This window comes from Dermochelys coriacea, chromosome 6 (assembly GCF_009764565.3).
Source record: "Dermochelys coriacea isolate rDerCor1 chromosome 6, rDerCor1.pri.v4, whole genome shotgun sequence".
NCBI classification, from domain to species: Eukaryota; Metazoa; Chordata; order Testudines; family Dermochelyidae; genus Dermochelys; species Dermochelys coriacea.
The window spans coordinates 85,965,554-85,991,295 of record NC_050073.1 but is presented as its reverse complement, the minus strand read 5'-3'; the positions used below and the strand labels follow the sequence as shown (position 1 = coordinate 85,991,295).

The following is a 25,742-nucleotide window of genomic DNA, read 5'->3' as shown; positions in this document are numbered from 1 at the left end:
GCTCCCGTTTTGGGGGTGGGGTGGTCGGCAGATACCACTGTTGGAAGGGGTGAGAGGCCAGGTTATCACTGCTGTTAAGGTAGCTGGGAGAAGAGAGAATGTGCAGCTGCTACAGTTAAGAGCAGAGGCTCTGGATGTACCAGAATAGGGGAATAGGGAATATTCTCTGGAATAGGCTCTGGAATAGGGGACACTGTGGTGGGGGAATCCAATCACCCCAGCAGATGACTCTGTGCGTTTGGGGCCTTCCACCAATGCTACCTGCCACTCAAGCAGAAGATTATTCTGTATGGGAGCAAGGTCCCTCATGCTGCCATCATCACCACAAGAAGGGTGAGGACTCCACATAGCACAGCTTTTTGGAGGTGCCTCACACACAGGGCTCTCTGCTTGTGGGGATATTGGCAGGAGGAGGCACTTGTACAAAAGCCTTTGGTAGAGGGCCTATAATCACTGGCTTTCATGCTGGCCAGGTCCTCGCTGCTCCTCAGGTCCACTGCCCTTGTTTTTAGATGAGATGAGGTGTCGGTCTAGGACGGGGTTCTCAAACTGGGGGTTGAGACCCTCAGGGGGGTCCTGAGGTAATTATGTGGGGGGTCGTAAGTTGTCAGCCTCTACCCCAATGCCCGCTTGCTTCCAGTATTGAAATGGTGTTAATATATTTAAAAATTGTTTTTTAATTTGTGAGGGGATTGCACTCAAGGCTTGCTGTGTGAAAGGGGTCACCAGTACGAACGTTGAGATCACTGGTCTAGGAGGAGGGAAACAGCCCTCTGACCCACTGTGGGTTAGTCCTCTTGCACTCTGACAAGGCTCTGGTTTGGGCCAGTATAAATTGATTTGAGGGGGCAGAGAAGGGCTGGCCAGTATTAATAGTTCATCCCCCCCATAGTACATGCATGTGTGCGCAGCGCTCACACACACCTTCTCTAAATGTTTGAGGGCAGACCAGCATTAATTGATTTATTTGGTGTAGGAAGGGGCAGTATGAGTTTGAGAGCTCAGAATCAACTTGCAGTAGACATGAGTATTATGGACCAACTAGGGGTGACCAGGAAGAGGGTATGTGGCTTAAGACACAGCTGTATTTTGGCCTAACAAATGGGCTTAGTGTTTCGGCTAGTCAGTGTTGGGAAAATATTATAAGCCCTGAAGACAACAATAGTGGGAAATGAAATGCACCAGATGTTGCTCATTTCTCTAGGCCCCTTTGTTTTATTTCTGGTGTTGGCAGTGGGTTCCAGTTTAGTATAAACTGAATTTCAGTAATTGGATGTTTATGCATTGCCTCCTTCCAGATAATTAATGAATATGTTAGATAAGACCATGCCTGCTTCAGTTACTCACAACCCTACTAGACATCTCCTGAAAATGGGATGCTTTTGAAGTTTATTGTTGCTCTGTGTTTGCAGTTCTTCAGCCAGGTTTCATTCCAAAATAATTTATTCATTTTTCAAGTAAGATTTCATTAGACACTATCAAATATACTATGGAGATCCAAAACCACAATATGGACAGAAAAAAATATATATATAACCCCTTTCTTCTAGGGATCCTGAAGGGATTTACAAATGTAGTTAAGTATTATCCCCATTTTACAGATGAGGATGCTGACACACAGAAAAGTTGTAACTTGCACAAGGTCACATAGCAATAGTGGCAAAGCTGGAACTAAACTCAGATTCATCATGGAAGAATGCCAATTAATACATTTGTTGAAAATAACCTGAAGCATAATTGATGGGAGGGGAAAAAAACCTTGGAATTAAGAATGAACAAAAAAGACCCCCAGTGTGTTAGTTGGCAGCAAGTTAGGCATGAGTTTGCAATTATTTGATATGAAAAAAAAGCTAATGTGATTTTTTGGCTCGCATACACACAGAGGCATCACATAACCAAGCAGGGAGGTAAAGTAGCTCCCTATATAAGACCATGGAGATATTGTACCTGAGATACAGCGTTCATACCTGGGCAGTTCTGTGCCAAAAAGATGCAGGTACACTCGAAGGAGTTCAGAGAAAACCAACAAAAAGATTAAGGGGCTTGGGGCAGATGGATGGGGGAAAAGAGAATTTATTTGTGAAGAAAGAAAAGAGCTAAATTATAAAAGCTGGCTTTTAAATTTTTAAAGGGGAAGATATATTGTTTTAAAATATTTTAGAAGGTGTGAATGCAAAGTGAGGAAAGATTGTGTGCATCCTGCATAGTAACTAATGAAATGGGAAGAAATTAGCAAGGGAATTTAGATTAAATAGCAGGAAGATCTTCCTTATAGGGAGATCTGTTAGAACACTCTCAAGGAATATAAGGAATTCCATCACCAGCACTTGGAACCCTAAGGCTTGACAAGCCTTGGAGAATGGACTGCAGGATTTGCTGTGCTGTCCCCATTGGAATGAAAAAAGAGGCCTAATGGGTCCCTTCATCTCTTACATCTATGATGGGGAACATGAGTAATGATTGTCAAGACTAAACGGTGCAGGATGTAATCAGAGGAGACTTGGGACTTGCCAGTAGATGCTGGCTTGGTAGGGAGTCTTTTCTTTTTCACTGCTCGCTGCAGTCCATTTGTTCATCATTCCTTTTAGCTTTCCTTGATCTTCAACTCACCCTCCTGGAATTGCTAGGCAGCCTGAAGAGAGAGACTGTGATTACTGATTAAGGCTTCTGCTCTTTTGGATTGTCAGTGCCAATGGTATATCTTCATCATGGCAATTTGATGATCACAAACCTAGATAATTGGACTTGCATGGATGGAGAAGATGGGGATGTAATCACTGCTGCTCTTGGGGACTTTTCTGCAATGTTTGTAATTCTTTTATTTTGGTGTTGATTTTTTTTTGCTGTGCTCTGCAAGGCAGTCTAGTCTATTTCGGGGTATAGGGTATAAAGGTCTGCCCATGTCTAGGAAACACGATTATGTAAGGAGCACTGGCTGTTCTTTCATATACATCTTTTAGAACAAATTGAAGGTGGTGCTGAGAGAGAATAATCCCTTTCTAGCCTTGGATGTGCCAGTTTCCCTGTGAGAGGAAAGGGGTGTGCGTTCTGAAGAAAACTTGTTTGTGTGAGACACTGCAGAGTCTAAGTGAAGTAGCACAGAGGGGGAGAGCAACTTCTGAAGAGGGGTGCAATAGCCAGCAGATTCCTAACTGGATTCCCGATGATACATCAGCAGAACATTTACCATTACTAAGAGATGCTTCTCTCTCTGACTTTTATTGCAGGGGGGGAACCTCTACGATAAGATCCTGCGGCAGAAAGACAAGTTGTTGAGGAAGAGGTAATTTGGGGCTGTTTGGAGGATAGCAGTGGTGCTGGTTCAGCGCTACTTATAACCTATATAGTTATCTAGGTATTTAGGCTATGCTCCTTCCCGTAGTATTAGCTCACCTCTATTCTCGTCTCAGCTCTTTGGGATATAGTCCCGCCTCTCCTTTTGGACATCATAAGCATTATGAGGCATCAGGAAGCCTTTCCTTTCAACCTATGAATATCTTTAGGCAATTAGATCATGCGTGGAATAATGAGGGAGAGTCAGTGGCTGTGGCTGCTTTACAGTCTCAGCTGAGATTTTGCTCTAAAGATCTCCCTTTCTGCATTCCCATCTGACTATCACTCTGCTCATTTCTCTTGTTTTGGCCTTCCATGGGAATCTATTCCAATATGGCTTGTTCACAGACTACTTATGACCAGTCTGACAGTGACTTTTTCCTAGGCCATACTTTTTAGTGTGTACTGTTCTTTTCTCATTAGCTCCTACATTCTCACTGCTTCCTTCTCCCACCTTGAATTAAGAGTCCACATTTGCGCTGCTCATAAAATAACTTGAGAATTTGTGAGTCTTGTGAGAGATAAATGGTCCAGTTGGGGTTGCAAAGACCCACCCCAACCCAAATTCCTCAGAAGATCTTAGCTACCACGCCTATTATTTTTACTGTAAGTTACCAATTTCTATAGCACGGTCTACAGTGCACTTTCAAGAACACTGACACAAAATTATCTTTTGGACTTGTTCCTCTTATAAGGATCCCCAAATTGGGATATTCCCAGGGGAGTGAAGAAGACATCTCCCTAAAAGAGCCTCCAGCCAGGATGTTTTCTTGCTGGTGGTCACAGGTCTCTTGCTGTAGCTTGCCAGGACAATGATATATGTAATTTTTGGGCCTCCTGTGACCTGTTGTTCCTACCTCTACAGATGTTGTGTGGTACCTATTTCAGATTGCATCAGCCGTGAGCTGTATCCATAGAGCTGGAATCCTTCACAGGTAGGTGTCTAAGTGAACAAAGCTGGGGTAAAAGTGGATTCATGTGTCTGAAAGCCAAACCCATTTGAAAATCTCTGTGCTCCTACTTCTGAATCAGCATACCCTGGCTAGCAGGAGGCTGGGGAGAGGGGAATCGTCATACCTGTTTGATGTTCCTTTGGGAAGCTCCCTGCTCATGGCATATCTGAGTGCTTTGGCATTAAATGCCAGCTCATCTCATGAGTTTAGGGTTAAAATTGCATTGCTGATTTTGCACAATGACTAGAAAAATAAATTGCTCTACATAGCCAAGGCTAAAGAAAAGGAGTACTTGTGGCACCTTAGAGACTAACAAATTTTATTTGAGCATAAGCTTTCGTGGAGCTACAGCTCCCTTCATCGATGCATTTGCAGCATTGAACTTATTATTGAGTAAAAAGATAAATATCAATAGGGGAGTAAACCAACCTCTGGACTTGAAGCACAAAAACAAATTATTTCCTAAATCAGGCAGTTGAGGTATTACTAGTGTAGAACACTGTCCCATCTGCAATAATATCCCAGCATCAGATCAGTATGTGAATCTGCATCATTACTCATGTGGGCTAACCACATCACACCAGTGCTCCATGGACTGCAGTGGCGGCGGCTTCACATTTCAGGTGCTGATGTTGATCTGTAGAACTCTAAATATAAAATAGTGGTTCTGGGGGACATATGTTTTCAATGAGAGCTTAAAGCTCTTGGATTCACAGTCTTTCATACTTAACAGTTTCCTAACCTTAAGAGCTTAGTGTAAAGCTCATATCTTCCCAAAGGCCTTTGCCTAAGACCAGAGGCACTGGAACAGTTTGTATAGTGCGGGTACTGAGAGCCACTGAACCAAACTGTAAACCCTGTATATAATGGAAACCACTTCAAGCCAGGGGATGTGGCAGCACCCCTAGTTCCAGCACCTCTGCCAAAAGGTGAGGCAGAGGGCTGTTATGTTTAACAGCTAAGTTCTGGAATTGGGTTGCTTTTACACTGTTTTATTTTGTTAAGAATTTTCCATGGGCTCATATGCCTGGGATTGGTCCATTTCTGAAAATGGAAAAATAAAACTGTCTTTAATGGTCTTCACTATGATTCACAGGAGAAAGAACCATAGTCTGTACATTGAGCTCTGAAGGATGAACATTCCAGACTATTTCTGTTTGTGCATATATGATAAAATGCAGCTAAGGTGATTACTTCCCTGGGACTGTGAGATGAGAAGCTCTGTCAGTGACTGCAACAATGGGCTTTCCATGTCTGAAGAAAAGCTAATCAAGTCTGATACAGTGAGAGACGTCATTCAGGGCTAACAGAAAAGAAAGGCAGAAAGTTCACTCCAAGTCCTGATGAGCTGAAAGCACACTCAATGTACCTCGCTTCATAGTGACACTTCTCTCTCTTTTTTCACCAGAGATATAAAGACATTAAATTCTTCCTCACCAAGGCAAACCTGATTAAGCTGGGAGACTATGGGTTGGCAAAGGGAAGCTGAATTCTGAGTACTCCATGGCTGAGACTGTGAGTATATTTTAGCAGGTCAATTTTGAGGAAATGTAATCAAGGGATTTTGTTTTAAAGAAAAAAATTGAGACAGGTGAATGCTTTGCTGGCAGGGAAGTGCTTTTAGTGAGTGGAGGGAGGGATGTGAGGCTGCATCAGTGGAAGGAGATTACGGAGAAGGGATAAATGAAGCTGGGGTGGTAGGGGAGGTGAGAGGGACTGGAGTGCTCAGGTGAGGGGGAGGACTCTGGGAAGGAGACATGGGGATAAGTGGCAGGAGGACTGGGAGAGAAAAGAGACAGGGGAGCTGGTCAGCAACTCTGGTCAGTCCTACATTCTCCCCTTCTGTAGGTATGCACCCTTCATGGGAGCTGGGATATGGAGGGCCTTGCTTCTGGGGGTGTGCCAGGGTCCTGGGAGGACTCTGCCCACCTTTCGGGTCTGATCCTGCTTCCGTGATCCCTCTTGTAAGTCAGGTTCTGGAGGGGGCTTGTCTTTCTGGCAATGCCAGAGCCCCTCTCCCTACCTTTTCATGTGACCTGGAGTTGCCCTTTCCTCTAGTGCGCAAGTGAATGTAAGTCCATCTCTCTGACCTCGATGGGTATGTCTACATAGCAAAGACACATCCTCGGCTGGCCCATGCCAGCCAACTTGGGTTGCAAGGCTGTTTCATTGCTATGTAGACTTCCAGGCTCTGGAGGGTCCTAGAGTCTGGGCTCCAGCCTGAGCCTGGAATTCTGCACAGCAATGAAACAGCCAGAGCCCCATGAGCCCGAGTCAGATGGCACAGGCCAGCTGCAGGGTTTTCTTTGCTATGTAGACATACCCTATGTGAGCCAGGATCTGGAGAAGCCATATGCTTCTGGGGGGAGCTGGGAACAGAACTAAACACTCTGCTGACACAGGTGAGGAGTTGAGAACAGTCATGCTTGATGCATATCACAGGCTGTCCAGTGCTAGGGCAGGGAGAGGGAAACACCTACTGATGAATGGAGCAATTAACACATCTCAGAGTTATTGTTTCAGGCTGTGTTAATCTCCATAAGGTGTTCTCATTCATCTGAGATCATCACACCTCTCTGAGTCTCCTGTGCTTTTAGGATTATCCTGTGTTGGGGATCTGCATATAGAAAAGCAGTTGCTGATGGTTAATTTCATAATTATAAAAGTGGAGCAGCAGCTCTGCTACAGTTAGGATTGAGAAGATTTTTCTGTTTAAAGGATGATTTTCCTATATGTTCCAAAATCTGAATGCCTGTCCATATTTTCTTGAAATTTGCTGTGTCTTATGGGGCTGTAGGGTGGGGTTTGTGATCCAAATTTGGGGTCATTTGACCAAGGGGTTCCCTAGATATGACCCTGCCCCCCAGGAAAAAAGCTTTTCTTTAAAGTTCACAGATTCTTCCAGCATTTTTGGGGGGCACACCGGGCTTCTGCAATACTAATGGTTTAATGGGACAGGAAGGGGAGGTGAACTAGAAATGGTGTGATGGGGGGGGGGAATGGGAGCTATGTGTTGCCGGGAATAGTGGGGGTGGTCGGGTGGAGAGAGACATATCAGTCTTCTCTCACAAAACTCAAAGCACCAAGCTGCTCAGACTTTGATGTAGCACAGGTGTTTGGAGCACATTGTCCTGGAACATCCAATACAGTTCTGTTAAAGGAGCTCTCCTCTTCTCCATCCAGGATCTGATCTCCAAGCTCCATTGTTCCTGCAGTGAGTAGGCTTGGAATGGGAGACTGCTCTGAACTCCCAACCTGTTAAGGATTTTATAGGGTAGGATACCTGCCAACACGCACTTTTCACCCCAAAGGCTTGATTGTTAAATTTAATGCAGCTGTTGGTGTTTTGCTAGGATGCTTCCTTCCTTTGAAAACTTGCTTCAAGAACATCAGCACTAGTACACAGCTCCATAACAAATGGGAACTTAGGGTTACTATAATGTGCCCTAGTAGCTCCTGCTATAGCAAAACCAATTCAGTTATGACCCATTTTCCTCACATTCATAACATTTAGAAATTCACCTTTTTTGCTGAGAATTTCCATGCTTGATTTTTGCTCAAAGGGGAGTGTGTCTCTTTCTTGCCCCCTCCTTTCTGGCTGGTGGGTAGTTTGATCAAAATTCATTCTGACACTTTTGAGTTCTCTGAGGGTGACAATAAATACCTGCTGAGCATGCTGAAGTTGGTATTTGACTGTGTGACTAGAGTTGTGTAACTACCACCCAGCTTAAGGGAAAATGGATAGTGGATGATAGAGTAAGAAGGGATTGAAAGAGCCCTGTGAATGTGCTCATAGGCCTCTGGTAAGATTCTAGCAAAGACTAATGAAAGCCTACCTCATTTGTGACATAACTGCCCATTCTCCCAGCCTAGCCTGGCATTCCCCGGGTCTGTTGCTGAGACAGTTTGCATAAAAAGGATTATAAATATCCCCCTCTTCCTAAAGACATGATCTATTCTCATTTCTCTCTCAATTTCATTCCACAGTGGTTAGTCTGACTCATTGCTAAGAGGAAGAGCCTATTCAGCTGGAAGCTTCTTCCCACTTATACCACTTGTCATGTTCATTCTCAGTTTCTCATTGTGATTTTGAGCTGTTCATCTTTCATGTGGTGGTCATGATGGCTTCTGCATTTAACCAAAATATTGGCTCTGTTGTTGAGGAAAGTCCAGTCCTGCAGCGGAAGTCTTCCAGATGGGATTCAGGCCAGCTTTTTGGCTTCCTGATCCTGAAAACTTCCTTCTTCATTCTGAAACAGAGCATCTTTTGTCTGCTAACATCCCACAGTCAGACAGAACTGCTCACCAGCTGTGAGCTGGCAGCTGCTTTCATATGCTTTGTCAGTACCCTTGTCCCTCACCTTCCCAAGACTACTGGGAGGAAGGTGAGGAGAAATGGATGGCTGAACCTGATATGTTGTCATCACTTGCTTTGTAGTTCTGTTTGCCCTCACCTGCAAGGTGGTGAATGGTGAGGTAGGGACTATAGGTCCCTCTCCTGAAGTCCTGACTTCCACTATGTGCTACATCAGAGTCTGAGCAACTTGGATGCTTTGGGTTTTCTGTAAACGTTAGAAAATTAGGATTTGCAATGGAAACACTGATGGACCCATAGTAATTATGGTTGATCTGGGTGGAATGTATATGAAGATTTTCTGCTTTTGTTATCTAGCTGGTGGGAACTCCATACTACATGTCCCCAGAGCTCTGCCAGGGGGTGAAATACAACTTCAAATCTGATATCTGGGCTGTGGGCTGTGTTGTCTTTGAGCTTCTCACCCTGAAGAGAACTTTTGATGCTACAGTAAGTCCATAGACTGTGGGATAAATTGAATATGCCATTTGTTATTGTCACAGTGTCTATGCTTTTCTTGTAGCTTTTCTAACTTTTATTTTTATTCCTTCATGGCTCTTGATAATTTGAGTATTTATGAACACGAGGGTCTGAGAGCACAATCAAGAGCTGGATGTAATATGGGCAAACTTTTTTCCTGCTCAGCTTTGCTGATACTCTTTGATCCTCCCTGCAGCCTGCGTGCGCGCACACACACACACACACGGAGTGCAGATTGTACCAATGTTTGAAGGGAAAGTCTTATGCTTTTAGTTGGGAGTTTCACAATGCAACATCCTGTTGTGAGAATTTGTAATCTCTGGACCACCTAGGATTTAATCATGTTGTCTTGTTCTACAGCTTGATTATGTGAAGAGTGTGGCTGATTGGCACAGCTGGGAGTTATCACTCAGATATGTGGGGAGCATGGCTGGCTGGCTGGCACGGGTGGGTTGGTGAATAAAGCTGCCAGCTAGTATAGTGTGACGATGTGGGGAATGCAGCCAGCTGGGATGGTATGGCTGTGATATGTTCTATACTAGCTATGGGGCCATGTCAAATCACTGTCTTTTTCTGACTTTTCATTGCCAGTGGTGCCTAGACTCCAGTACATGAGTGCTTGTGTGGTATCTTGAGAGCTGGGAGCTTCTGTACACTGATGGAGCCTGACATACAGGGAGGAGCCCACCCTCCTCTCCCTCATTGCTTCATTTGGAGAGAAGCTTGTTGTTGCCACCAAGCCCTAGCTTGGAAAGGCTGTCTGGAAGAGGTAGCGGTTCTGCAGGGGAGGTGACTAGGTTGCTGCAACACCTAGTAGCAGCTGAGAGGAGAAGGGAAATGTTGAGTACCCAGTCAGAGAAAGAGATGATAAACATCAGAAGCCTGCAGTATCCCTCCCCATTGGACACACTGTCCAAGTCAGCTCAGCTCCTTTACAACTGGTCATTGTTTCCTCCTTAGAATCCCCTAAACCTGTGTGTGAAGATTGTACAGGGAAATCGGGCCATGGAGGTTGATTCCAGTGTCTATTCCCTGGAGCTGATCCAGATGGTGCACTCCTGCCTCGATCAGGTTGGGAAGATTAATTTTCTCTTCAGATCTTCTGCCCAATTACCCATTGCTCTGGAGCTGCAGGACTTGGGCAACTGCTGAGATGTGTATTTCAGAGTGTGGTATGTAGGTGCAGACAGACTCCCACATGCAGCTGCTTGTGCAGCCTGGTGTGTCAGTGAGAGTAACTTCTGCTTCCTCTTGTTCTCTGAAAACTTCCTGTCTGGATGCCTTTCCAGCTTCATGGGATTTGGAGGGCTGCTGGATTTGATCTGATGCTGTATGTTGGGGGATGGTTAGAGGCTGAGGTTTTCACGTTGATCAGCAGACCTATCAGCATGATTGATATGGAAGCATCTTCCCAGTGTGATCTATCCTGGCTCCAGCTCTCTGGGCTGTGCCTCTTGGCTTAATGTTCTTGTTGCCCTCAGAGTACATGCTTCTGGGAGGCAGTTAAATTGCACCTAAATTTGGAGTGTGGGATTTGAAGTTTGAATTTTGAATATCTGGCGTTTAACCCTGTGCTGTCCAGAGACGTGATGGCCCTTTGGTTCATTTCTGTTTGACTGCATGCCTTTCTGAAGCAAGTGAGGCATGAGGGAAGGAGACCTGTGGGGGCTGGAATGAGATTTCACTGTAGACCATGACCCTTTCCTTAGGAGTGACCTGTTGCTCACCTCTTTCAGGATCCTGAGAAGAGGCCAACTGCCGATGAGCTGCTTGAACATGTTCTTCTCAGCAAACGCAGGAGGTAGCCAAATGTTCTCATCTTGGACATAGATGGGCTGTAGGGGTCAGGAGGGACCTTGGAGCTTTGTGCAAACTAATAATTCTGATGCTACCTGAATTCAGCCCTTAGACTGATTTCTGGCTGGTAGGAGGCACACCTTGAAATAGACTCTGCCCCTTTAAGAGAGGGGAGTGGATTGCTGCTATTCAGGCAAGAGAAAGCCTTGCTGGTGCCTTTTAATTAACCTGCATACCGGTGGGAGCATGGGGGGCTGTGGAATGCCCATCTGCCCTCTTCGGTTTAACAGCTGATGTTCTGAGAACTCTGGTGTGTTTCTCTGAGACTTCTTAGAGGGACCCTGGCTACTGACATTCAAGTTAGGAACACATAGCAGTGGTCAGGCAGTTGTAAGGTCAGTATAAAAGCCCTTTTATCTCCTGTATTCCGTGTAATAAGCCCAGTCCAGCACTTTTCCCCTTAGCCCTCCCTGCAGAGTTGTGATGAAAATGCCCCATTTGAGTGGGTGCCCACACTTAGCTGCACTAAAGACCATGTTGGCAACTTACCAGGAGCCTGAGGACTGTGCTTGACTATTTGCCCACCCTCATCTTCAGTGCAGAGGGGCAGCCCACAGAGACTGCAAGTCAAGTCCCAAGATGTGCTGCTTCATGGTGTTCTAAATGGCCTGGCTGAGACGTAACCTACCTACTCCTTTGTGTAAGATGAGGGTGGCTGTGGGCCATGCTGTTGGACTGTTTGAGTTACCCTTTGGCCACCCTGGTGGTGGACTTATTTCCTTGTTTTAAGGTGCTTTTCATTGGTAGGCAACCGCCAGAATGATGCTCCAGGGTGTTGTCTTGCTGAACGTGCCATCATTAGGATGAGATTTAAACCCACATCCTGTTCACTTGTGGTCATTAAAGATCCAGTGGTACTTTTCTCAAAAGTTGGGGTGTAAGCTTCAGCATCATAGCCAAATTCTGGCTCTGATATATACTTTTTGCCTCCCTTAATTCCCACAAGAGTTTGTTAGCTCTCTGGTGCTTTACTTCTGCCCTAATCACATGTATTGCTGTAGGATGTGTAAATAGCTGTGGTCCACCCCAGAAGGAGCAGCATTTCATTTGAAGGGAAAGTAATCCCTGTGTATGGCTTGTCAGTTTGTGGAGTCTGTAAAGTGTTTGGGCTATAGTAATATGTAGTTACTATTTTCTGTAATGTTTTTCTTTTTTTTTTTTTTTTTTCCCTGTGGCAGGGAGATGGAGGAGAAAGTCACGCTGCTTAATGGGCCAACCAAACGACCAAGGTAATGATTTGAGCATGTATTTAAAGAGAGATTTGTAGAGAATAGCTTTCCACCTAGAAATTTTGCTGAGAGTGTTAGAGATGAGGCTGTGACATCCTTAATGGAGTGTTGTAGTTAGAAAAACTTTAAATGCTAGAAACTCAGGGAGGGTGCAATTGTATGCTCATCAGTGTATGAGGCTGTAATCCAACCCCCTCTTTTCAGGCTTGTCTCAAGTGCAAAGGTGGGAGTTTCTACTTCATGTGGGGAGAGTGTTAGGTGGATCATTCTGTCTCTGAGATAAGTCATTTGCGTAAAGGGGTTCCATAATCATTGGCAGATAACATATAGCTAACTGACACTGGCGCAGCATGTGGGACCCAGTTCAGAAGAGCAGGAGGTGTTCTGTGTGAATCTCAGTTCCCTCAGTGTACATTTTTATGTCACTTGGCTTGGTGAGTGGCTTAGGGGAAAGGGATAGGGTGTGGAGGAGGCACTGCTTGGACTCTGAGGAGGGTGCCAACCACAACCTATATCTGTCAGCTACCCATCCTTTTCTGTGGAGAGCGGGTGGGTTGATGTCCCCACATGTGTTTGGCTGTTTGTGGTAGTCTGGGATCCATGGACAGTGTGAGAGTTGGCTCTGGCCTGTATTTGGAGGGTGTGATCTCTGACTGGTATTGGGAGGGCAAATGAGGTAGTTACAGTGGGTTTCTAGGCCAAATAGGAAGGGAAGTCGTCATAGACTGGGCTCTTCAGGCAATAGTGAAATGGGGGAGATGCTGGGTCTACACTGTGTTGAGGGTCAGATGTGAGATGTTGAGCTCTGTGGCACTATGGGTGGTTGGGGGAACTGCAGAATGGTCAGGTTACTGGCCCATATGTGGTGGGTGGGTTGTGGTTCATCAGTTCGTGTTGTAAGGGAGATAGTGGGTATGTGGCCCATTTTAGAAATGTAGATGGAATAGGATGAGTGTTGATAAGGGGGCAAAGCTAACATTGGTATTTTATGATCTTTAAAGTGTGCAACTTTCTATAAAAGTTCTATTAGCAGCCTCTTGAGGGTGATAAATTCTGAACCCTAACTCAGCCCTATTGAAGTTTTTATTGGAGAATTCCTTTGTGTGTGGGGGGGGCAGTGGAGGGTGTATGTGTGTGAATTTTGGGTGAAGGAGAGTGTCTTATGCTCAGATAACTCAAAACCAGTACTGGAGCGGTAACTCAAGTTAGTTATGATTGTGGTGCGGAGATGAGCACAATTAATTGAGTGAAAATTACAACCAATAACTCATAGTTTTTGAAGTTAAATCCCATGACATACTCACATTCCTAGAGACTAGTTTCCACTTTGAGGCTTTTGAAAATGAGGAGGACTAGAAGGGTAACCTTTATTTCATTAAAATGAGGTAAGGTGTGGTGGCATTCATAACCATCATCGGGCACTCCAGGACATAATAATCGCTGCCCACAGGCACCAGGCTGCCAGTGGGGAATTGGGCTATTCATCTGAATTTTGCGACTGTTTTTTGTAGAACAGGGTATGTGCATAAATTCTCCTTTAATCCCAGCTAATGAGCTAATTTGTAGTAAATAATTTCTGCAATAAATGTAGCTGTTTTTCTGCTGGTGAATTATCAAACAGTTTGATTTTCACAAATTGATTATTTGAAAGCATTGGCTCAGCTCTGTGTTTGATCCTGTTTCAGTCCATGTGTTCACAAATTACTTGCTTTGACTGGCTTCCGTTTTGTGATCCGTTGTTTGTGGAGCGATTGGTCACCACAGTTATGTAGTGTGTTTTTGTTCCTTGATTGGATGGCTGAAATTTTGTTAGAGGGAAACTGGAGATTGAGATGGCCATGTGTTTTTGTGTGTGTTTGTGTGATTATTTGTGAATCTTTCACTTTCTGAACATTTTTTCATGAGTACTAATGAGACCTTCATATTTGACAAATACCAACTGTCATGTCAGTGTTCTAAATGTTGTCAGATTGGATTCTAGTTTTTATTTGAATGATTGTTGGAGGCTCCTTTTTCTCCAGTGCTCACTCAGCTGTGCTCCTGAGCATATTTAGAACACTCCAGACATCACGGTCTTTGAGGAGAGAAGAATTTTTGTAAAGAAGAACCCACTAATGTTTGTGAAGAGCTACAGCTCAGACCCAAGTTGCCCAATTCTCATCTAGTTTCTCCTCTGCATGGGGACCAGAAGGAAGGATTTGGGTTGAACAGTGTTGACAATGGTCATAGCTTCATACTAAGAGCATTTGTGTTCTGGGGGTGTTACACAGGTCGAGCACCGTCAGTGAGACGCCAATCGCAGTGGTGACTTCGCGCACTAGTGAGGTGTATGTTTGGGGGGGTGGGAAGTCCACCCCCCAGAAGCTGGATGTCATCAAAAGTGGCTGCAGTGCGCGCCAGGTGTGTGCTGGAAACACTCACTTTGCTGTGGTGACGGTGGAGAAGGAGCTCTACACTTGGGTGGTAAGTGAGCCAAGCAGAAGGAACTTGGGAAGGCAAGGAGGCCAGGGATAGAAGATTTAAAAGTTAGAGAATCCAGCCATAGGTCAGTTTATCAATCTGTTAGAAATAGGAGAATGGGAGCTCAGAAAGGAGAGAGATGAAATGTAGGCAAGTTTGGGGATTAGATGAAGTAGCGGAAATGGTTGGAGGCAGCCCCTTTGGGTGCTAACCTAAACCTCTCAAGTATAATATTTTTTATGCGGGGGTGGAAGCATTCTTCTATGGAGTCAGGTGTCGAAGTGCTGCTGATGTTACCCAGGATTGCAGCACACCAAAGGGTGGTAAGTTAGGGACTGTGGCATGATGCCCTGAGCCAAGCACCCTTTCTTTCCCTCCCCCCATCCCTAAGTGCAGTGGCGGTCTTGTACTATTCCATTAGCCTGTATCTATTTTTGGAGAAGGGTTTTCAGAGACCACATGGAATGGGTGGGAGAGCCCATTAGAATGTAGGAGTCATGTGCTGAGTGCAGGAACCATAGCCTGGCTGGATATAGGTAGGACTCTGAGTACTCTGCAGCAGGCTGGTTCCAAATTCTGCAGCAAGGGCCCCTTCTTTCAGGGACCAAGCTGGAGACTGCAGCAGCTTAAGGTGAATGGAAAAATTGAGTTTTATCTTGAATTTTAAAATAATTCACTTTTGTTTCCCCTGTTGCTTTAGTATCAAACTAAACAAATGTATCCTACATCTACATTTTCAGTGTTCTGCAGATTTTTGTACTGACAACACACAACTGCAGCATAGAACCTGTTCAGAGGGGAAGGGGAGGAACAGGAAATTTTGATCATTGAGTAGGGGATAGGTCTCTTGGGGAGGGAGGCAGTTGGTGATTATGGGTCAAACACATTCACTACTAAAACCATCAGTGAGATCGTTAACATTGTTGACACTCTAATTGTCATATTTAGGTTTCAGCATCAACAACCCGTCAAGATGAAAGGGGAAGTTCAAAATTCTCAGAGCTGTTGTTTGTCTGTCTGCAGACTCAGGCAGAAATTGCTGCATCAGTGACACTTGTTTCACATGCTTAAGGATTTCTTTGCACCCATAAGCATTAGCAGCATATGTAATAATGAAAGCTGAGATCCTTGAGCACAGTTCTGCAGCAACAAGCGTATTCTGCAGCATCTCAGATTACACAGGGTCTTAGTCATATAATGCACCTGTCCATTTGGGTAGGCATGGGAAAGGAGAGGCGTTCCTTCCTGACTCCTGTGGCTGGCTTGAAACCTGATTGCTGCTCCTTAGGGCATAATTAAAGCTACCGGAAAGCCCAAGGTGGCATTTAAGTGGTGGTTGGTATCATACCCCTCTGAGAGACCAGTCTCTTCCCTAGGATAGGGTAACTAAAACACTTTCCCTTGCTCTGTTGCTGTTTTTTCCTTACCTCCTCATTCTCAGGCTTCAAGGATACTGACAGTACCCCACTGAGCTCTGGACATGCATCTTTACCAGGCTTCTATGTATTACAGAATATGCAGGGGGGCACAAAGCTGCATGGCCAGCTGGGGCATGGAGACAAAGCTTCCTACCGGCAGCCAAAGCGTGTGGAGAAGTTGCAGGGGAAGGCTATCCACCAGGTGTCCTGTGGGGATGACTTTACCGTTTGCATCACAGGTGAGAGACTGATTGGGTGGCATGAGGAGAGACCCTGGTCTGCTGCACAGTGGACCAGTCAGCCTCCAAGATGAGCTCAGCAGAGCTACTTTACCAGGGGAAAGGCTACACTTTGGCTTTCTCTGAGCTTCTCAAACAAAAGGCCTGCAGATCCCAGCATGCAGTGATCCATTTTAATATGAACAACCAGATTACATTTCAGGCAAAGACTTTATAGTCTCCTGGGGCCATTCCTCTGTATTAAAGATGAGGGTGACCACAGGGATCAGGCTCCTTTGGCAACTCTGTGGGAGGTTAATAGGCAGCCTGATGCAAGCTCCATGTGCTGACTGAGTTTACTCCATCTTCCATGCAGATGAAGGCCAGATGTATGCCTTTGGCTCGGACTATTATGGCTGCATGGGTGTTGACAAGGCATTTGGCTCTGAAGTCCTGGACCCCCTGCAGCTGGACTTTTTCCTCAGCAACCCTGTGGAGCAGGTCTCCTGTGGAGATAATCATGTGGCTGTTCTGACCAGAAACAGAGAGGTCTACTCATGGGGCTGTGGGGAGTATGGTATGTGCAGTCATGCCGTGTCCTTTTTCTGGGACCTGTTCCAAGCTTTGGAGGCCTAGGGAGGTCAGATATAATATGGCCCTGAGAGGGAATGGAAACACATCCACTCTTACTCACAACTGGCAGGATGGTGGCTATGATGCAGTTATATAAAGCAGAGAATGGATGAGGGCTGCCTAGGGCACCTTGGAGGCCAAAAATCACCTAGTCGTTCTTGGGGGTTTCTTTCCAATTTAGATTGAGAGATGAGGAATGAACCTTTGGGATTTTACTAGGAAGTTGGGAGGGAGGGTGGTTCTCCCAGAAATAGGTACTCCGCCTTTGGGACAGAGAGTTCTCTGTGAACTGGAGCAGTGCACTTTTTCCTTGGAGAGGTTACCCTGATGAATGGAAAGGAGCACTGTTTTCCCAGAAGCAAGGCTCCTGGCTTTGGGGGATTCTGCTAGGAGTGGGGAAGGACAAGGGCATGTCCCAGGGACAAACCTCTCAGCCATGGGAAGATCGTGCATCACTGTTTCTCACCATAGTCTCTCTGCTGACACAGGGCGCCTGGGTTTGGATTCGGAAGAAGATCACTACACCCCTCAGAAGGTAAAACTCTAGGTGCCTCCTCCTGAAACACCTCTTGGACATTAATCTAGGCCCAAATTAGTCACTGTTTTCAAAAATTTTCTGCCTGAGTTTGTTTTTCCTAAGGCACTGCAAAGCTTTGAGGATTCCATATTCACTTATTCCCTTCACCAATCACTGGCCCTAGATCTAATGGCAGTTATCAGTTGGTCTGAGATGGGAAACATAGCTCTCAGAATGGCTAAACTAGGGTGCTCCCCGTGGCTTGTGACTTCCAACTTCACTGCTCTGAGACCTCCTTGCAGAGACAAATAATAGCAAGTGCTGAACTTGACAAAGAAAGCCCTGTAGGAGGGTAGCGTCCTGAACTATTAGTCAGCACCAAATTCCATGCCCCAGATCTACAGAGGAAAATTGTGCTTCTCTAACCTACTGGAATTCTTTGAGCGTTTCACAAACTAATGGCAAAAGGAAAATGAGTTGATATAATTTGTCAAAGATTATTTGGAAAGCAATATAAAATCCCTCCCAAAAAGGAGTGGGAGGTGAAGTTCTATCATGGGTTAGAAACCAGCTGAGACGGAAAACAAAGGATAGGATAATTTATCAATTTTCTTCATGGCAAGAAGTTTACTTGGAGGCTCCAAGTGTTGCTTGATGTATTTATTAATGATCAGAACAGGTGGATGAACAGAGGTGGGGTCAATTTTGAAGATGACACAAAATTATGTAGGTTAGTCAATAGAGAAACCTGTGAGGCTCTCTGGTACCTCACATGGAACCAGCAAGTTTGCATGGCTAAAGTGTTTACTGTGATCGTTTTTCCCCACTCGCTATAAAGATCACTCCTCACCATCTTTTCTTTACCAAAAATACGTTGTGTAGATAAGCAAAAAATCTCCTGATCTTTATCATTACAGTTGTTCTTACTTCCCTTACGCTCACTGTCTGTTGTTCTGATTCAGTAAAGGGTCAGATGTTCACATTAAATAGGAAAGAAGATTCAGAAGGAAGAAAAACAAATGCTTTGGGGGTAAACGCCAAATTCTGATAGTGCTTAAGAAGTGACGTCCGTTATGGAATAATAACAGTTACTAATGCAAAATACCATTTAAGGTCACAAGCTTGGGTAGGATTCACTATAGGATCATACATTGGTTTTATGACCTGAAGCCCATCCATATCAAACTAATTGTCAGGAAGACATAACTTCCCTGTGGGCAGCTTATTCTGTTATGAAGATTCTTACACATTCATCTGAAGCATCTTGTACTGGCCATTGTCAGGGATAGGACTAGACTAGATGGACCACCACTTTGATCCAGTCAGGTATTTCCTGTGTTCTAGGTTTGGTCCTTGGCTTCTGCTCTTTAGCTGTCAGGACTTGATTCCTGGCATTTGTGTTTTCAATCTAGGTGGATGTTCCAAAGACCTTGAACATTGTCTCAGTCCAGTGTGGCTGTGATGGGACTTTCCTGCTGACCCAGACTGGCAAAGTGCTGGCATGTGGACTCAACGAGTTCAACAAACTGGGCCTGAACCAATGCACATCTGGGATCATCAACCATGATGTGAGTGCATCTGGTGCTCCTGTGCCTGCTCCCAGGGTTTCCTAGAAGATGGGGAAGCAGAGGTCCCCCAACAATGGCAAAGAATCCATCACATGGGATACGTCCATCCACTGGATCCCAGCTCAGAACTGCAGGGGGAAGGGAAATCCTAAGGCACTGCTAGTATGATGAGAGGCAAATATTCCCCAGCCTCACATCTGCCAGTGGGTTCAGTTCACTTCTGTGGTGGTAAAACAGCATGTTAGCTGCATCTGGGGCGCTCATACAACGTAAGTGGAATCTGAGCCTGGCAGGAATTACCTGCCTTCTTGCAGGGCTGGCAGACCCAGCACTGTCCTCTACCCAAGACCTGCATAAATAGATCTTGGTTGGTGAATGTGCATGATGTGTGTGCCCCTGGGGTGCTGGCTCTGGGCTTTACCTGATTATGTCTGGTCTCTTCCTTCAGACCTACTATGAAGTTCCCTACACAACTTCCCTTACTCTGGCCAAGCAGCTCTCCTTCTACAAGATCCGCACCATTGCCCCAGGAAAGACGCACACAGCTTCCATAGATGGTGAGACCTACTCACAGTGCAAGTGGTGGTGGAGAATGGCTCCACTTCCCCACTCCCAGTTAGAGGAGCTAGTTGTAGCCTCCAGGGATAGGCTTTCATTGTACATGTCACTGGCTCGTATGCTGTGTTCAGAGTTAGTAGGATACCATTTGTGCTAGTCCTTTTAAATCAGTTCTATTCCATTTCATTCCAGCTCCACTGAGCAAAGTAGAAGCGCATGAAGCCCCATCCAGTGATTGCGAGCCGAGTGCTGACCCCTGGGCAATGAAGGTTTTAGATAGGGTCTCAGCTCCCTTTGCCACTGGCTGTCAGTTCCTGGAGCAGGCATGAATTTCACATTGTTCAGCAGCAGCAATATCAGAGCTCAATTCAGCCCTCCTAAAGGGAGGAGAGGCTTGTGCATGGAAAGGATAATACCTTGGGAAGGCTGACGTTCAGCATTAGAACCTGATCAGGCACCTTGGTTTCCCCCTGCCAGAGCATCTCAGTTAAGGGACTGGGAGGAGTCACGGGATCCAGAGTCAAAGGTAGGAAGCAAAGAGAGATTTGAGTGGCTGGGGGACTTCTTGGGTTGAAGCAATTCTCACTGGCTAATAGCCCCCTTCCAGCATGACCAAGTTCTTAGCAAAGTCCTTTTTGGTCATGGGGTGTTGCTAGTAATTCTCTCTGCCTGCATGGCTGCTTCCTGTCTTGGGTACCTACCATGACTCTCCTCATTCCTCCTCTCAGAGCGGGGCCGCTTGCTGACCTTCGGCTCCAACAAGTGTGGACAGCTGGGCGTTGGTGACTATAAGAAGCATTTGGGAATTAACCTGCTGGGAGGCCCCCTTGGGGGTAAGCAGGTGATCAGGGTTTCATGTGGAGATGAATTCACCATAGCTGCTACTGACGGTGAGTGGGCATTTGTGGGGCTGCAGTGGACTCCTCCTGTGGGCTGGGTCTGCAGAATAGTTTCAGACATTTGGCTCCCATCTAGCAATGGGAGCATTTCCTGTATCTTCTGCCATTCAGGGCAGCACAGAAAGGCTGCAGTCTTTGCAGTTAGCCCTGGCACAGTCAGGCTCTGAAAGGCCGTGACTGGAACGGGGAAATTTTCCCAGATTGGTGCCATAATAGTGGGGCAGGGCAGCACAAAGCTTTAGCTAATGTTGTCCAGAGGGTACCAAGTGGTTGGCTGGAGACTGGCTGCTAGGCTTCACTACACACAATTTTAGCCTTCCAAGGGCTGGTTAGTAGCAAGTGGACTAGACACCCTGTCTGTCTTGAATCAGAGTAGCTATGGGAGATCTCTGTAATGAGTCCAGGCTGGTGGGGCCCCTGGAAGGGTAATGAGGTGTTTCTAAGTTCAGGCTGATGGTTCAGCTTTTTCCTAGATAACCATATCTTTGCCTGGGGCAATGGTGGGAACGGACGTCTGGCAATGACACCGACAGAGAGAGCTCATGGCTCCGATATTTGTACTTCATGGCCTCGGCCCATTTTTGGGTCCCTGCATCACGTTCCAGGATCTGTCCTGCGGGCTGGCAACCATTTCATTGTGGGGAGTGTGATTCAGGGACGGCGTGTTCCAAGGACATTTGTTGTGATAATCATACCATAATGGCGTTACTGGGAGGGAGGGTCAGATATTCTGAGGGAACTCGCTGGCGAGTCCACATCAGCACAGTATTGGAACATTGGTTCTGTCCTGTATTGATTTGCACCACTTTATGAGAGCCCCTTTACTGAAAGGATATTCTTTCTTTACATAGAAAAGGTGGCTGAATTCCAAAACCATGATCCAACAGTAGTGGCTTGTCATCGGTACTGGTGAGTAATCAGCCTGGGTAAAAGCAGGTGGGTCGCAGTGGAGTTCCTGGGCAGCAGCAGCTTGACGCACACTGGAAAGCTTCAAATGGCAGGGTCATTTCAAAGGGCTTTCAGAGCAGTCTTACCCATCCCCCTCACTGCTTCCTGCTGCACTGGGCTTTCGGGACTCCTTCGCACTGGGGCAAGCTGATGCTCCCTCTCCAGTATTGTAGTATGGTGAGAAGAATGATGATAGGAGGTACTTGCCTCAATTAGCACAGTGTGACACACGTGTCGGCTTAGATGCGAGCAAAAAATCCTTATAAACCAAACCAGTTTCAGCTAGTCAGACCCCTAGAGTATGAGATCAGAGAAAACTAGAGCAGCTGAAATTTTGAGGAGCAAAGACTCAGGTCCTTGCAGGAAGCCCTGGAGATAACAACGTAAGAGCCAAGCACCAGAATGTAACATTTGTATACTGTGTTGAAGTCCTGCCCCGCAGGAGGCTTGCAGCTTGAGTTAGATTGAGCGCAGACGAGGAGGATCAGGGTCTGTGCAAGGTGGTTCTATTATTATCCAGTCAGGGGTATATAGGTGGAATTATGGTATCTGTGTCTAACGGGCTCAGGCCTCTGCATTTTTCAGACATGGCCCTTGCACAGTGCACTGTGAGAGTGGATGCAGTTAGTCTGTCACAGGGTTTCAGTTGTCTTTGAAAGGCATCAGAGAAGAATGCGAGGGGCTTGAATAAAGAGAGGGAGGCCAATGGTGCACAGATGAGGAAGGGCTAAGCCTAAGGGGAAGGATCTGAACAGCGTGGGAGAGGAGTAGGAAGAGATGGAAGCAGGAGCTGAGCTGTGGGGCCTTTAACATGAGACGCTTGAATTGATGTGGAAGGCAAGGGGAGATCAATAGAGGGAGGTGATATGGTGACATTCTGAAGGATACCTCTTGGCAGAAACATTTTGGATGGATGGAAGGAGGGCAAGGTCCGAGGCTTGTTGGCAGGAGAGCTGGATATTGTGGGGTCTGTGTCCTGTTAGCTTAGCCTGGGGTGCCAGTGGTTCAAAACTCTCACAAAGTGGCAATGACCTCATTAACTTTCAAACAGACTGTGTGTTATGAGGGTTAGGAAGGCAGGGCAGGCTGATAGGATTGGACTGGATGCTTGTGGAGGTGGTGGGACTGGATGAGTGGTACAGATATGAAGACAAGGAGATTGGGTGGGTGGGTTGAAAAAGCAGTCAGCGTCTGTCTGATCTGTCCAGGCATTTGTCATCCGTGTCCCTTTATGCAACAGGAGGCAGCTTGATGGATGGAGGTGGTTACCTATCTTGGGGTCACTACAGGGACTTTGGGTGGGGAGAGATGAGGGCAGGAAGCACGATTGTGTGGCAGAGGGTCACTTTTGGGGAGGGTTGCATGGGTTTTATGAATTATATAGCTGGAAGGAGACATAGTCCAGGTAAATATACTCACCCTCAGGGTTCTGCAGTTAAAGTAGCTTTTAGGGGGATAATCTCCCCTTCTCTTTTCTCTGCCTTATCTGGGATCCAGCACCTGCTGCATTCCTGACCTGGTAGAGCCAGTGAAATGGTAAGGTTGCTTCTCTTTCTTGTCTGCCAGTGGCTCAGAGCTCCACAACTGGTGGAGGAGAGGAGGAGGAAAATGAACGGGAATCTGAAACCCTGATCCAAGTGGAGGCTTTCGGGGAACCATGGAAGCAGATCGTGGAATGGGGGCTGGATCAGTGCAACAGAGGCCATGGGGGACAGCAATGCTGACAGTAGCTCCTGCCCTGGCTGGCTGCGTAAGGTAATAAACTGTCTCATGAATTTATCTAAAATCCCAGGGGGGATCACAGTTAAGGGAGAATAAGCTGTCCGTTCTTCCTCAAAGAGCCAGCAAGAGGAGTTCCAAGAGGCTTCTCTAAACTGTCTGCAGCCTCTATTCTTCCCCACAGAGGGCGCAGGAGACCCTCTGCACCAGATAGACATTTCTCTGCACTCCTTGTTTGTGGTAGTACTGGAATTAGACACACAGCCAACACCACTGGTTAGGTCAATTTAATGTACCCTATCTACCCCATACACATTCCATACATCATATGAAAGCTTATCATGTTGCTTTAAGATGGGGTACAATGTGGAGCTGTCAAGTGGTGGCATTACCATAGCAATGGGATAAACAATGATACCAAATGACCACTTTGAAATGTTTGCATTCATTTGTTAGTTTAATCACTTTAGGTATTATTGCAAGACATTAAAATTTGATTTCTCTGTGATCCAAAGCATCACAACAACAATCTAAAGGGTGAAACAAAATCTAATAACACATTTTTTACAGGTATCATTGAAATGTAATAGCACTGTAACATCTTTAGGCAACATTGTCATCATCTTGTCATCATTGTGATCTCTGTCAAGAGTGCATGGGATAACATAGTCTTCATTGCCTTGGCTTATACACAGTTCTGCGCAGGGAAGATTGTTCTGATACAGACACGGTAGATTGTGCCGCAACTCTACTGGTACAGGCACAGATAAGATCTTGTAGAAGCTCAGCTACGATTTGGGCCGTGAGAGTACAGGCAGTAATTCATCATCTACATTGCAATAGTGATCCAATAGCTGGTTTACCGATTTGTGGAGGCATTGCAAATATTTGTTTGCCAAGATGCTCTTTTGGATCAGTTTTTCAAAACTGTCCTCACACGATGGGAGTTGGCCATTGACTTGTCCTTTTTGATGGCTAATGAAGCGTAGCAATTCCGGGTCTCTACAGGTCTCTTTCTTTCTCGTGCTGGTCAGACAGCACCACTACCAACTTCTTTGGTGCAGAAATTGCAGCTTGTTGTCATTTTGTTCCAATTTGGCAGGATTTCCTGAAGTGGTAAGGTACCTTTGTTTTGACATTAAACAAAAATTTTTTCCAAATACTAAATAGGGCTGATATAGAGTCACATCCTGTTAATATGTGTACAGCAGGAAGTGTGTTGCCGAAGTCACGGTGAATGCATCACAAATTGCATGCATAGATATGAAGCTGTGCTTGTCAGTTGTTCTGGTAATGGTAATAGTGCCTACATGTTACCTGTATGTTCCAGTTTTGGAAAGCAATGAACAGCAATGATCAAAACTTGTGTATCAGGTGACCTTATTATGGTTACTTTGACACACAGAGAGCCAAAATCCATATTGGCATATACAGCATGCAAAAGTATTCTTGTGTCTTCTTCCTCTTGAGTACTGTTTAAGTCTTGGACTACTTCAAAAACCTCTACTGGTGATGAACTTTGCTTATTTCACCATCAGAAAAGCCTCCAGCAAAAGGAATGTTTGTGTTGGGTGTGCCCAACACACTCAGGTGCATTTTTAACCCTATATTCATTAGAGAAATTTTAGAATTGACTGCTTGTTGGATACACATTTAGAAACAATTTCATGGAGGCACAGGGCATCCACCAGTCACCTAGTATTTCTTGCATCCATCTTAGATCCTGTCCAGCACAGTCTGTCTGCAGTTTTCACAAGTTCCTGTCATATCTGTAAAAGACTTTGATTACAGAATTAGCATTGTCAAATCCTTTTAGGACCTGCCTCAAGTACTCAGCAGGCAATTCATAGAATGCAGAGGATTTGTCTCCAGCCATCAGTTGTATGAGAGCCATGGCATCTCTGGCTTCTTTGTTGTAGGCTCTTTGCTTATGGAGTATTTCAGCTTGAGCTTCCAGCTGATGCCTTAATTCAGTTTTATCTGTTCTTCTCATAGTTCCATCAGCATGGAAGAGGGGCACAGGCATAGGTCCTATTGGGTGACTAAGAACAGTTGCCATTGAAACAGTCATCTCTCCATCTTGCTAGGACTGGCTCCGCAGAAAATAATTTCAGGACTGATAGCTACTTCAGGTTTCCCTCCTTTGCCTGACTTAAATTTGTGGTCTTGGCCACGTCAGCAAATGTTTTGATGCCAGATTTCTTGACTGAACTGAAGAGATATGTCCTATCAGAATCAAGTGCCCCTCTCATAAGTCTGTTCTATTCTCCCAACGTCTGCTGTTTTCAGTAACTCTCTTGTACACCTGATTTTACATGCAGTCTAGCAAATATGTTGATAAACTCCTCTGGATGTGATTCAGGGTCAAATGGGTTTGTCATATTGTTGATGACATTGATAAGAGTTGTAACATGCTATTCATCCTTCAGTGCAGAGGCAAGGACTTGTTTATGAATTTTGTCTTCATTACTTCTCATTAGGCCACTTCTTTCTCCCATAGTTTTTGCATATTTATATTATGATGCTATGTATTATCATCTCTAATACTAACACTGACCTGTACATAAGCATCACTGATTAAAAAGCTAGTTTCTAGAA

The 25,742-nt window shown here is 45.5% G+C and overlaps 1 protein-coding gene across 1 annotated transcript in view; it reads left to right on the top strand.

Annotated features, from left to right (window-relative positions):
* The window catches only part of NEK9 (NIMA related kinase 9), a 33,483-nt gene that overhangs the window by 3,145 nt on the left and 4,596 nt on the right, over nucleotides 1-25,742 (top strand). The window contains 24 exon segments of the mRNA XM_038406098.2: nucleotides 3,229-3,283; nucleotides 4,120-4,154; nucleotides 4,199-4,268; nucleotides 5,695-5,711; nucleotides 5,714-5,766; nucleotides 5,769-5,801; nucleotides 8,959-9,090; nucleotides 10,081-10,191; nucleotides 10,857-10,921; nucleotides 12,156-12,206; nucleotides 14,477-14,669; nucleotides 16,179-16,323; nucleotides 16,679-16,879; nucleotides 17,424-17,470; nucleotides 18,865-19,020; nucleotides 19,469-19,577; nucleotides 20,307-20,468; nucleotides 20,951-21,123; nucleotides 21,329-21,354; nucleotides 21,356-21,403; nucleotides 21,900-21,914; nucleotides 23,002-23,048; nucleotides 23,051-23,101; nucleotides 23,104-23,180. Of these exon segments, the coding sequence (XP_038262026.1) occupies nucleotides 3,229-3,283; nucleotides 4,120-4,154; nucleotides 4,199-4,268; nucleotides 5,695-5,711; nucleotides 5,714-5,766; nucleotides 5,769-5,801; nucleotides 8,959-9,090; nucleotides 10,081-10,191; nucleotides 10,857-10,921; nucleotides 12,156-12,206; nucleotides 14,477-14,669; nucleotides 16,179-16,323; nucleotides 16,679-16,879; nucleotides 17,424-17,470; nucleotides 18,865-19,020; nucleotides 19,469-19,577; nucleotides 20,307-20,468; nucleotides 20,951-21,123; nucleotides 21,329-21,354; nucleotides 21,356-21,403; nucleotides 21,900-21,914; nucleotides 23,002-23,048; nucleotides 23,051-23,101; nucleotides 23,104-23,180 (2,072 nt within the window).